Source organism: Clupea harengus, chromosome 3 (assembly GCF_900700415.2).
Source record: "Clupea harengus chromosome 3, Ch_v2.0.2, whole genome shotgun sequence".
In the NCBI taxonomy this organism is placed as follows: domain Eukaryota; kingdom Metazoa; phylum Chordata; class Actinopteri; order Clupeiformes; family Clupeidae; genus Clupea; species Clupea harengus.
Genome location: NC_045154.1, coordinates 407,802 through 421,137, shown reverse-complemented (window position 1 = coordinate 421,137; position 13,336 = coordinate 407,802). Strand labels below are relative to the sequence as shown.

The 13,336-nt window shown below is 42.3% G+C and overlaps 1 protein-coding gene across 1 annotated transcript in view; it reads left to right on the top strand.

Moving 5' to 3' along the window:
* The window catches only part of cep290 (centrosomal protein 290), a 63,338-nt gene that overhangs the window by 38,234 nt on the left and 11,768 nt on the right, over positions 1 to 13,336 (top strand). The window contains exons 30-42 of the mRNA XM_031561725.2: positions 566 to 730; positions 1,242 to 1,349; positions 1,436 to 1,561; positions 1,909 to 2,175; positions 2,281 to 2,388; positions 2,598 to 2,797; positions 3,692 to 3,905; positions 4,359 to 4,496; positions 4,911 to 5,132; positions 6,144 to 6,290; positions 8,657 to 8,802; positions 10,804 to 11,001; positions 11,452 to 11,563. Of these exons, the coding sequence (XP_031417585.1) occupies positions 566 to 730; positions 1,242 to 1,349; positions 1,436 to 1,561; positions 1,909 to 2,175; positions 2,281 to 2,388; positions 2,598 to 2,797; positions 3,692 to 3,905; positions 4,359 to 4,496; positions 4,911 to 5,132; positions 6,144 to 6,290; positions 8,657 to 8,802; positions 10,804 to 11,001; positions 11,452 to 11,563 (2,151 nt within the window). The remainder of the gene's footprint in view (positions 1 to 565; positions 731 to 1,241; positions 1,350 to 1,435; positions 1,562 to 1,908; positions 2,176 to 2,280; positions 2,389 to 2,597; positions 2,798 to 3,691; positions 3,906 to 4,358; positions 4,497 to 4,910; positions 5,133 to 6,143; positions 6,291 to 8,656; positions 8,803 to 10,803; positions 11,002 to 11,451; positions 11,564 to 13,336) is intronic.

The window sequence follows — 13,336 nt, the reverse complement described above, 5'->3', positions numbered from 1 at the left end:
AAAGAGTGAAGTTGGAAAGGAGAGAAAATGGAGTGATACAGAGCTGGAGTGTAAGAATAGTTGAAGAGGGATGGATAGATAGAAGGAAAAAAAGTGAGTGGAGGGAGGAGAGAATGAGTGAAGTGTGTGTCTGTTACAGCCAATCAAAATCAGCAGCGAAGCCGCCAAACAGGAAGTGAGATCATCACTCAGCAACTGTTTGATGTGTCCAAACATGATTTATACGCATACCCTACCCACACCTGTACGGGTCAAACTGGGTCTCAATCATTAGTGTGATTGACTGTAGAAAACATATTTGTTGCTAAGAACTCCTTGTTTTGGTTAATCTCTCTCATCATGGCCCCCAGTCACCACTACTTAAATTCTTGTATTCATTTTCTGTTTCGACCATTAGTCCTTCCATACGTGTTCCTTGTGCTCGTTATTCTTGGAATCCATGGCCTGTTGGTAATGTTGTGTATCAGGTGATCGAGTGGCACAAACATGTTGTTGTTTATTGTTGTGTATTAGGTGATTGAGTGGCACAAACATGTTGTTGTTTATGTTTATTGTTGTGTATTAGGTGATTGAGTGGCACAAGAAACTGGAGGAGAGCCGGCTGCTGGAGATGAAACGCAGCAGAGAAGTGGGTATTCAGAAGGAGGAAATCAGATACTTGAGAAATGTGGTAGAGGAACAAGAACGGTCCATCAGTGCCTTGGAGGATGATCACATTCAGGAGAGAAAGGTAAGCCACTAGTCTATCTGCCAATGGCTGATCAAATGCAAAAACAACAGCCAAAATAGTCTCCAACCAGCTATAAAACTGCACAAGATATGTCACCCATGGATTGAGCTTGTTAAAGGGAACTAGATGATGAACTCAGGGTGGGTAAGGACACCCAGCTTTCCTGTTCAAAAGTGAACTGCTGTTCCCTCGTCTCCACCAGCCAGTGTGCAGAGCAGGGTTGAGGCGACACCAAACGTGCTCAGCTAACCCATGATGAATTTGAAGTGAAGTGGTGGAGGATCATTTTGATCCAGAGAATATGCACTCTCGAATGCCAATGGGTACAGAGTTGTTGGGTGTACCTGTTCATTTCCAGTCATCCATAATCACACACCATCGGGCACATTTGATCTGATCTTTCTGATCTTTCTGACTTATCTTCAATTCTTCTGTGCGCTGTGACATCCAAAATGTTCCCGGAGGAGTGATGTAATCACACACATGCTGACGGCTCACACACTCTTCACAGCTTCACGAGGAGCGGCAGCTGCTTTGGGAAGGAAGGGAGGTGGAGTTTGAGCGCCAGATGGAGCACTTTGAGAAACAACAGAATGAACTTTATGATGCTCATCAAAAGGTATAGTTGAAAAAAAAAAAAAATGTAATATGCTATGATGCATTATTATTATTATTCACCCTTACTGTGCTTTGGGTTCTTCACAGACAGGTGGCGCCCTCCCGGATCCAACCCTGCCTCTCTCCCAGCAGCTCAATCATTCTCTGACAAAAATTAAGGAGCTTGTCCGCGCTGTTTCGGAAAAACAAGCAACCTGCAATTCTCTGGAAGAGGTGAAACCAGCACAACCTCTCAAATTGCATCCATATTGACATGAGTCAAATCAACTCTTCTGATTTAAGTGGTGATTTATAACCTTGAGTTGAACTGATCATTTTATATAAAAGCATACTTAACCCAAAAAAAATAAAAAATTCTGGACTACTTCTTAATGTCATCCCAGTAATGGGTATGAGCCTGAAATAGGTACGGTCCATTAGACAGACAGGACTCTTACTCTGTTGGGTTTTTGTTGGTTGAAATGTCACTTTATTACCACAGTTGTGTATGTACACAGTGCAAACTATAGGGAACATATGCTCTATCCAACATGGCTACCAATGCTTTTTCCCCCGTACAGAAACTGAAAGAGAGGGACGAGGCCTTCTGGAAATCAGAGCAGAATGTTCTCTCTCGAGACAAGGTCATTAATGAGCTGCGCCTCCGCTTGCCAGCAGTTGCTGAAAAGGAGAAGATCTTAGCGAACCTCAGCAGACAGGACAATAATCCTGAGAGCCAACCAGCATTCAAAGTGGCTCAACAAACTATAAACAGCCTTCAGGGACGCTTGAACCAGAAAGAAGAAGTCTTGAAGAAGTACCAGCACCTTCTGTCCAGAACAAGACAAGTACGTTCTTATGTTCGATTGTCATTAGGCTTAATCTCCACATTCTCAGGTCTCCATGCATAGAAGGGATATTTTGAGATGTATTTACAGGTTTCTCATTGACAGGAACAAGAAGACATTGCACAGAAGCACAAAGAGGACATGCAGACTCTTCAGCAGAAGCTTGAAACACTTACAGAAGCTTCATTAGGTCACCTTAAACAGACAGCTCTGGTAAGAAACCTTTTAATGTCAGGAGTTTAGACAGTAGTTCAAGTGGTATACAGTAAAGATGGTCTGATTGTCATTGTTGCGTGTGTGTGTTTGTGTGTGTGTGTGTGTGTGTCCTGTGTCGCCTACATATATAAAACGTGTGTGTTGCAGTGGGTCGTTTGTGCAATAAAAAACTGACAGCAGTCAGCCTTGTTTGTTGTATTTTTCAGGACTTAATGAAGAAACCCTTTATCACCATACCAACCACAAAACACCTGGCACGTTTAGCTGAATTGGAGCAGACTGTGGCTGAGCAAGAAAACTCTCTCACAACCCTCATGGATAAGCTGAAGGTCAGGACTGCAGAGCTGGACAAACAGAGACATATCATGGACCTCCAGACCAGGAAGCATGACATGGACAAAGACAAGTACATCATATTTTTATTCATTATACACACTTTAGGCTTCGATCACATTTTATGTTTTTGTCTGATGAAAACAACTGGTTAGAAAAGAAAACACAGTTCCTGAAGGAGCCATTCAATTTGACTCCACAAATGAACGTTTTCGATGCTGTATTGTCATGCAGTTCACTGTGCTCCGATATGAACACACTTGCCCTAATTTATCAATCTAACTTGCAAAACCAGTATAGATCCGTTTGCAGAAAGGGTCTTGCAACAGGGTTCACATGTGATTTCTGCGTGTAAGAATCATCGGGTGTTCATAAGTGTGGCACTCTCCGTCCATTCTTCACTGTCCTAACAAATAAAGGCTTGATCTTTATTGAAAGGTACTTCATTATGAATATTTGTGCCCCATTCCCAAACACCAACGTTGCCTTGCGAGAGAAACAGAGGGGGTAATATTGAGATGTCTGAACATTTAGTCAAAACTGAGCATGACGTGTGCCTGTTGAAATCTCTCCTTTAGCTTCATAGGAGAAATTTGGCCAATATAGAAGCAGGAGCTCTCAGCCTTAAATTTCACTTTTAATCTCATTTTCGTTCTGGAGAAACTAAGGAGATAATAAGATTTCTTTTTAGATTTTCTTTTTTTATGAGCTATGTGAATGTGTGTCCCCAAAAGTTGCAGTTGACACTGGTAATATAGTTGAAGGATTTATCTTTGGCTTTCCGTTACTATTTTAATTTATCAGCGGTTATAAACACTAATATTTATTCTTTCGCAATCACTGATTGGCGGTCAGCTTGTTTTTCACACTTATTTGCTACCCATCACTATCCATAGAAAATCAAGTTATGTATGTATCTTTCTAGCATGCTGATAGAACATTTTACTGAAATGATCTTTTGTTCTAGGCTGGAAGGGAACCACTCAGCTCAGAAGAGATCCCTCGAACAGGAAGCGGAGGAGCTCCGAGCCCAGGCTGCTCAGATGGCCGATCAACTGCACTGCCTCCAGACAGAGCTGGACTCCCAGAGAGAGGCCAATGTCCGCGCACCGAGCCAAACCATGAAGAACCTGGTGGACAGTCTGAAGGCTCAACTCTGCCTCAAGGAGAAGCAACAGAGGGTTGTTGTCAATATTACTATACTTTAGTAGTGAAACTAATCATCAGACACAGCTATTTTAGCTGCTACGTTTGTTGTTCTACGAAAACTGCTGATATGTCATCATGTGTGTCATTTGATTTGCAGCTGCTGAGTGCGTAGTATATAAATTAGTATCTACACAGGCTTCGTAGCCAAGGTCAAGTGTGTTAAATTGTATTAAAAGATAGAAAGATCAAAAGTTAAAACAAAACTAATGAAGGTTTTCAACTAAAACAAATGAATCATTTAACGGCGGGTTGTTTTAGTAGCGTTCCAAAAAAAAATGGGTGACAAAAGTAAATGAATTGTTTGCAAATTGTAAGGTGTTAAAAGATCAGCGTATCAGAATGGAAAAGATCTGTATGTAACATTTTGTTTTAATTCTAGCAGTTGAGTATACTGTATTTTGCAATGAAACCTATGTTTCTGACAGGCTTTGAGCAAGGCACTTCAAGAGCTGCGTGCCGAGATGACCTCCCACGCCGAGCAGCAGATCATCGCCAATGTCACACAGAGAGAAGAGAACTTCAATATTCAGCAGATTGTTGACAAACACACCAAAGAGTTGCAGGTGTGTGTCTCCATGCCTTATATGGGCTTGGGGGGGGGGGGGGGGGGGGGGGTCCCATTTACCCCTTTCTTTCTCTCTCTCTCTGGGCTGAGCTGAATTTGTTCTGTTCAAAAAGAACAGAACACTCCTGTCCGTCCCTGACCGAGACGGACGGTTCACTTGGTCCCCGGGCGCTGAGAAGCTGCCCACTGCTCCTGGAGGATCCTGGAGGAGGGACGATCCGGGATGGGTTAAAGGCAGAGCAAAAATTCACGGCGACCTCAGGCCTGCGAGTGTGTGTGTGTGTGTGTGTAGTGTGTCCTGGTCGCCTCCATATATACTGTATATATATAACACGTGTATGTTGCTGTGAGTTGTGCGTGCAATAAAAAACTGACTGCAGTCAGCCTTGTTTGTTTGTTCTGTGTGAAACAGGGGCGTATACAGGAGCTGAGCGAGGAGCTCCTGAAGGTGAGAGAGGGTGCGGGCGTGTCCCAGAGCAGGGAGAGCTCCATGAGGCAGGCCCATGACGGCCTGATGGGAGAGCTCCAGAAGAGCCGCAGAGCGCACGCCAAACTGCAGGCGGAGAAGGCGCTCTTGGAAGACAAGGTGGCTAATCTGAAACAGAGAGTGAAGGCGCTCAGCAGCAACTTGCAGGTCAGTATCTCAGATGCCATGGAAGTAGTGTGGTAGCCCAAGCTGCTCTTGGGCTCCCACTTAGTTTAAACATGGCTGATTTCCCTTACTAGGACTATACAGGGCAGGCTTTAGGACCCTGGGGAGGTGTTCTGGGGACTAGGCAGGTCGGGCCATTCCCTAATTGGACACACAGGTGTAGATTGTCTGACTAGTTGCTGATCAGTGCCAACTAGTCAGACAAAGACTTTAAAACAGTCAGTGAGAAGCGGGGCTGACGAGAGAGAGACAGAGGGGAAGGTGCCGGTTGCACTGGGTGCAAGCCGGAGGGTTTACCCCATTTTCTGTTTGTTGGAATACCTTTGTTTGCAATTTAAAACGTTAATAAAGAACGTGCTTTGAGAAATTCCCTTGTTGCGTCTTGCTGAGAGGTGGGCTGCGACAGTAGCTGGAGAATCAGTATGCCAATATGCCAGAAGAATGCCTAATGCCCCCCATCCCTGAATTGGGTACATCCGCACATTCCATCTACGTGGCACTCTTGAAAAAGATAAGTTGGTGGTCAATGCCATTTCCCCTGTTTTAATGAAGGCAATCAATTAAGTTTTATTGCGACTTAAGTTACAACACAGTATACTCCAGCAAGCAAAAGAATAGTTTATACATGGGTACAACACAGGATACTCCAGCAAGCAAAAGAATAGTTTATACATGGGTGGTACAACACAGGATACTCCAGCAAGCAAAAGAATAGTTTATAGCAACTGCAGCAATAGAATCTCTTGGCACATATGAGCAGGCCAAGAGATAGCACCGCCTTGAACAAGTCATGACAAACAGTAAATGGATCCTCTTAGCAATCTTGTCTGAATTCTTTTGAGTTTGAGTACAAGGTGTCTCTGAAGGGCTCGTTGTCTATTGCAAAGCACTTTGAGCTGCATTCTTTTGCATGAAAGGTGCTATATAAATAAAGTTTTATTATTATATTATTATTATTATTATTATTATTATTATTGTGCTCTTTTTCTTCAGCAGAGTCAGAATGAAGGTGAAGGCAGAGGTTCCACAGCGGCGGGGTTACGACAGAGAATCTCCAAACTGGAGACGGAGCTGGACAGAACCAGAACATCAGAGCAGCCAGAGGGAGCGCTTGGAAGAGAGGAGAAGGAGAAGGACAAGGTAAGACACCAGCCACTCTGTCTAAATCTAAAGGAACTCTTCACACGCTTGGAAGAGAGGAGAAGGAGAGCAATGGGAGTTGGAATGGCCTTTGAGCAACTGACTATGAAGAGGGGTCTGTTGAATGGTTCCCTCTCCCATAGACTAAGCCATTCACAAGCCAATGGCATAGGAAAGTGTTGTGTACACACAGACTACATACCTGATAATATATCCTGTACATAGCGCTGTCTTTACTGTTGTTATATGCTAATTACCCAATGTAAACTATGACTCCCCATAGTCAGGCAAATGCATTAAATCAATACATGAATGTGGCATCCATATAAGCCGAATGTGCCATATCAGTTAGCACTATAAGTGTTAGCTTAGCATGATAACGTACGTATGTAGGATACCCACTAGTGTGTCAGCTAATCTGCTATGCTAAGCTAAGATGTGTCAAGTCATATACAAAATGATGCAGTCCTTTAACGTAACGTGTGCATAAATGTTGTGAGGGCATAGCTGTATTCGGTGATTATACAAGAGTATGCAAGGTCACACACTCCCATTAACTTCTACGGTTCAGTGGGAGGTTCGTCCTATTACCCCAGAAAACTCGCTGGGGCCCCCCCGTGACATCAGCCTTTACCCGTCCAGGTCTTCCTATATCTATGGTCATGGGCCGCCTTGCTTTTTGGAATTTGTATCCGGTTTAATCAGGTGTTGTCAGATAAGCAAAGGCTATAGGAATGAAATTAGTTTGGTAGTGCATAATCTAACGGCATATTGAAAGTAATTAAGTAGATAGATAGATAGATAGATAGATGGATACTTTATTAATCCCGAGGGAAATTTAGGTCATCCAGTGATGGTGTGTTGGGGTTGGGTGTGTGGTAGAACTGTTCAATGTTCAAGTTTTATGCCACATGATAATGCTAGGTCAATAGTATGGTTACAACAATGCTTGGCACTCTGAGATTCTTTTGAATGAAGAGTGCATTACAAATAAAATAAATTATTATTATTATTATTGTGTACATTTTGAGAAGGAACAATAGAGTCAATAAGAGATTGGAATGCTATTTTTATTCTAATAATTTTGCATGTCCATAATATGGATATTGAAATCTCCCAGTATAAGCACTTTATCGCTCTTAACTGCTAGGGTGGATAAGAAGTCAGAGAACCTGGAAAGTCATTTGGTGTAGGGGGCTTAGAGTCTCTATAGTGTCTAAATGTGACTGAGGTTTTTATGGTTTATTTCCCATTTGGAATGGATTGTTTGGGCACAGACCCCCTCTATGTGGCTTCGTGTGGGCGAAGGCAGGGCGACAGAGATCTACGTAGAAAAGTGTTTTTGCCTCCTGGACTTGACTCAACCAAAGTTTCTGACAAACCAGAGTTAAGTGTCATGTTTGTAGAAAAGAGAGTGGCACATTCTTATTAGGGCTTTGTTATGCTGTACCTCTTCAAAGGTCTAGGCCTCCCCCAGAACTCCGATTGTCTAAGAATCCCACATTGGTCAGCAGCTGAGTTGCTTTCAAATCTGCTCTACATGCCATTAACATGCCTATTGGGTATAGGACAAGAACATACTACATACAACATCTGTTTGTGCAAAAGCATGCATTGATATGAAATGTAGTTAAGTGATCTTGCGATCGCTCCAACCAGACATCAATAGTGGCAGCATGGATCTCACAGTGTCAGAGTATCTACTCTGAAGATAACTCAAGGGTTTCATGCAGAATGATCGTTCGATTCTGCTTTTAATCAAGATTCAATAATACGTCTGTCTCAATTTTCCCATGGTCGCCAAAGGGTTAATACATTTGGGGGTTGTGTGGCGGAAGGGGAAGGGAAACAACAAGTGGTAGATGTACATAATATATATACAAAAACAGCTTAGTGGGTATAACGTGTGCTCATAGGGTTACTGTTACAGTGGTAAGGAGAGTAGGAACAGAGAAACATGTCGATGGTGGCAATAATATATATATTGCATAGAAATGCTAGCATAGGGTATGGGGTAGAGTAAGTGTACAGCAGTACGGTGGTGATGGGTGCATGTGGGCCGAGGGTTTCTACAGGTAGATCGGGGGGAGAGACTACAACAGCGTTCCATAGCGAAGATAGTCTAGACTAGGAGAGGAAGAAAGAGACAGAGTGAGTGGGTAGAGTTTGGCTGTCCATATGAGGAGGAGTAGTGGTGGTGAGGAGCAATGTTATGCTATAAAGGAGTCATGCTATAAGGGAGAGAAAAAAAAGAATGATGTTGGAAAGTGGAAAGTGTCTAGGAGTATAGTGCTTCAGTGTTCACACCCTTGTTCCTACATGTTGCTTTAAAGTCAAAATACGTAATGTCGTGAACTGTCTTCCAGATGTCAAAAGAAGAGATGACGAGGTGGGACGAGGGTAAGAGGTGGCATGCCAGGCTGGAGAAGATCCGGAACACGCTGAAGGAGAAGGAAAGAGAAGTGGAGACTTTGTCAAAACAGTTGAATACCATCAAAGACCTCTACACCAGGTTTGATAAATATGCACATTTTTTCAAAACATAACTGTAATTATTTTTGCTATTTAAACCCCAATCATAAATACATAGAGTCCAAGTTGAAAAGTTCCTGGAACTCTATTGTTGTTAAACTCATGTAAACACAACTATTAGATGCTGGTCATTGAACAAAGACCATGTTCGACCTTATGCAGAGCTTATGCTTCACAGTGACACTAGTAACTTGTGGAACGGGGAGGGGTGATCGTGTTATGTCACAATCATTAGTCATTTCTTCAGCCATCTTCACACTGTGTCATAGCTGAATAAATCGCAAAGTGTTTATAGCCTCGAAGGGAAACGCATATCGAAGTGAACAGAATGACTCACCATTTTAGATTATGCTAGTAGCTAATCTGCGCAACAAAGTATGGTAGCGTTATCTGGTTATGACAGTGACATATTTTTTTTCAGATTGCTAAAAATAGATGTAAAAAGGTAATAGACGCAAAATGCTTCGTCCTTAACGTGAAGGCTGATATAAAACATATACAAGTAATATCACATCAGATATCTCCTCTGAATGTTGGAGATATTGGCTCCTCAGAAGGTTGCAAATAGTTCCATTGACTTGAACGAAAAAATCGGCACTATTTGTTTTGTTTTTTTTGTTCGTTTTTTTCCCGGGGGAGCATGCCCTGGACCCCTCAGTTGTACAATACTCCCTTGTTATATCATTTACATTTACATTTAGTCATTTAGCAGACGCTTTTATCCAAAGCGACTTACAAGGGAGAGAATATTCAAGCTACGAGCAATAGAACCTGGTGTAACAATAAATAAATACTACTTTACATAAGAAAATACAATCTAAGAGTAAAGCAGTACAGTTATATATAATTACACACACAGTCTAGTAGCCCTGTAGCTCCACATCGCCACACTTGATCTAGGTGCAAATGTTGGAAATAAGTAGGAAAGGCAAACAAGGGGTGATGGTGGAAGGATAATGTGGGGCGGTATAGCTGTGGAGTACTGTACCGAGTTTTCTTGAGAAAAAGGTTGTGAAACCACATAGTGGCTTTCTTGCGTGGCTAATTATGAAAATGAAATATTTTAGTCAGTGTAGATTAGAAGGTTACTATGATGACAAACGTTTGTTTTCTACATAGGTAGGCCTTCCATCCTTGCTGACTGTATCTATCCTCACTAGCACTAACATTGTGATATTTAAATGGTTCGGAAGTATGGTAGCTAGCTTTCCCAAGAGCACAGTATAAGTCGTATCGTGTTCAAGATATACATTTTTTACGACTCCACTTTGATTGACATGGATAGAAACAATCTTAACGGTGTATGGCAATCTGCTTGGCACAAATGTGACGGTGGGTAGCACTTCACCAAAGATTTTAGAAATTAGCAATGGTCAACTTTGTGCGGAGGAATACTAATAATCAATGGTGAGTTCACTTCAGGTTTACATGTTTGTTACATTCAGGAAGATTCTTCAGTTCTCAGTTCAGTTACATTTACATTTAGTCATTTAGCAGACGCTTTTATCCAAAGCGACTTACAATGTATACACATTTTACATTTACACTGATGGCACACTGCACATCAGGAGCAATTAGGGGTTCAGTGTCTTGCTCAAGGACGCTTCGACAGGGAATCGAATTAGCAACCTTCTGATTACTAAACGACTTCTTCACCTCCTGCACCACTGTCACCAGTTCTCAGGACATTCTCAGTTCAGTTCTCAGGACATTGTCAGTTCAGTTCTCGGAGCCTAACCCAGTTCTCTTATGAGGGACCTAGAAAGGAAACATAGTGTTCCTAAAAAATAAACCTGTATTCTGCATGAGAATCTCTCCAAATTTAAGTCCTATCCTTATCCTATGTATATCCTACATGTACTGTACATCTCCAAACCTATTCATTAACATTGTTTCTTATAGATAGATAGATAGATAGATGGATACTTTATTAATCCCGAGGGAAATTTAGGAATTTATGTTGGCATTCTCTTTACGAAAGGGTGGAGGGGGAAAAGATTCATCTACAGAAGAAACTATCACGGAGTCGGGGAGTGACTGCAGATCAGGTCGTGGGAGCACGGAGTCGTGGAGTGACTGCAGATCAGGTCGTGGGAGCACGGAGTCTGGAGTCTGACAAGGAGATCGAGGAGCTGAGGAGGAGAAATTCTCAACTGGAGCGACAGATTCAAACTATAAAGTAAGTTTAATAGTTTGTTAGGTGCTTGAGGCTTAAGAACTGGTTAGCATCTGAATCATTGAGTCTGCACTCTATGTTCAATTCAATTCAATTCAATTTTATTTATATAGCGCCATAACAATACAATTGTCTCTAGGCGCTTTACAGAGCCCAGAGCCTGAAACCCCCTTAGTGCAAGCACAATGGCAGAAAAAACTCCTTGTTAGTCAGGAAGGAACCTTAAGCAGAACCACGGCACATAAGGGGGAACCCATCTGCTTGAGGTCGGCCGGGTGGAGATAGGAAGGGGGGAAGGGGGGAGGGTTGTGTGGTAGAAGGGGAAGGGGAAGGGAAACAACAGGTGTTGTACATAGCCTGCATTTGGTAGATGTACATAATATATATACAGACATCCAGTGGTAAATACAGTATGTTGACACTCTCCTCTCCACACGCTGTGACCTCGGACAGACAGCAACAGGCTTTACCGAGAGATGCCGCAATCGAGGACATGCACCTTAGGAATCGCTATCTCGAAGACAGGATCCTGTGTCTGGAGACCCAGCTCTCCAGAGAAGCATCTGTAAGTCTGATTCTGAGATGAGTGTGCATGTAAGTCTGATTCTGAGATGAGTGTGCATGTAAGTCTGATTCTGAGATGAGTGTGCATGTAAGTCTGATTCTGAGATGAGTGTGCATGTCTGCTCTCTCTCCTCTTCCATACTTCCTTCATTTCCTGCCTTTCATCCCCTCTTTTATGTTTCAAGTCTCTACTCCCACTGTTCCTCAGAGTGTGTTTATATACAGTGTGTTTATATACAGTGTGTTAATATACAGTGTGTTAATATACAGTGTGTTTATATACAGTGACTCTACTCCCACTGTCCCTCAGAGTGTGTTAGTATACAGTGACTCTACTCCCACTGTCTATAGCATGTCACATCCCCTCAGAGTGTGTTTATATACAGTGACTCTACTCCCACTGTCTATAGCATCTCACATCCCCTCACAGTGTGTTAGTATACAGTGTGTTTATATACAGTGACTCTACTCCCACTGTCTATAGCATGTCACATCCCCTCAGAGTGTGTTTATATACAGTGACTCTACTCCCACTGTCTATAGCATCTCACATCCCCTCAGAGTGTGTTTATATACAGTGTGTTAGTATACAGTGTGTTTATATACAGTGTGTTTATATACAGTGACTCTACTCCCACTGTCTATAGCATGTCACATCCCCTCAGAGTGTGTTAGTATACAGTGTGTTTATATACAGTGACTCTACTCCCACTGTCTATAGCATCTCACATCCCCTCAGAGTGTGTTTATATACAGTGTGTTTATATACAGTGTGTTAATATACAGTGACTCTACTCCCACTGTCTTTCATCACACATCCCCTCAGAGTGTGTTAGTATACAGTGTGTTTATATACAGTGTGTTAATATACAGTGTGTTTATATACAGTGTGTTGATATACAGTGTGTTGATATACAGTGTGTTAGTATACAGTGTGTTTATATACAGTGTGTTAATATACAGTGTGTTAGTATACAGTGTGTTTATATACAGTGTGTTAATATACAGTGTGTTGATATACAGTGTGTTAGTATACAGTGTGTTGATATACAGTGTGTTTATATACAGTGTGTTAGTGTAACGGAGGTTATCTTCCCCTCGCTGTTTCACTCTGCGTTGTGTTTGTTTAAGAAGGACACAGCCACCGACCTGATGTTCACACGTTTATTGCTGCTTCCTGATACATGCAAATGACGAACATAAAATCCGTTGGACAGAGTTAGCAAGACGCTCAGCTCCTCTGTCCCATACATTCGAAGAAAGAGCTAACACGTGCACAAAACACACAAGTGCAAAACGTGACCCACCTGATACATGCAAATGACGAACATAAAATCCGTTGGACAGAGTTAGCAAGACGCTCAGCTCCTGTCAATACAAATCAGGCAAGCCACTTAAAACAATATGCACAAAACAAGCTCACATGTAGGCTAGCTAACTCGCCAGTGTGTGTCTGCAGGACGTGTACCTACCTCTGTCCCATACATTCGAAGAAAGAGACAGAGGAAAGGAAGAACCCAGAGACAACCTCTCAATCACACCCACTTCAAAACATTGTATCCAAATAATACTCGGGAACCAATAATCTGCACCTTGACCGTGCTAGAGAATTAACCCATGAAGGGAGGGAAATTCAGGGAAGCACATTAAACCCTGTTACACTCACCCCCACTGACTTCACTGAATTTACATCCATCCAAGCAACCAAAAACAAAATAAAACAATCGAAAACATGCAGGGAAAGTGTAACCCATAATAAGGACCGAAGGTCCAC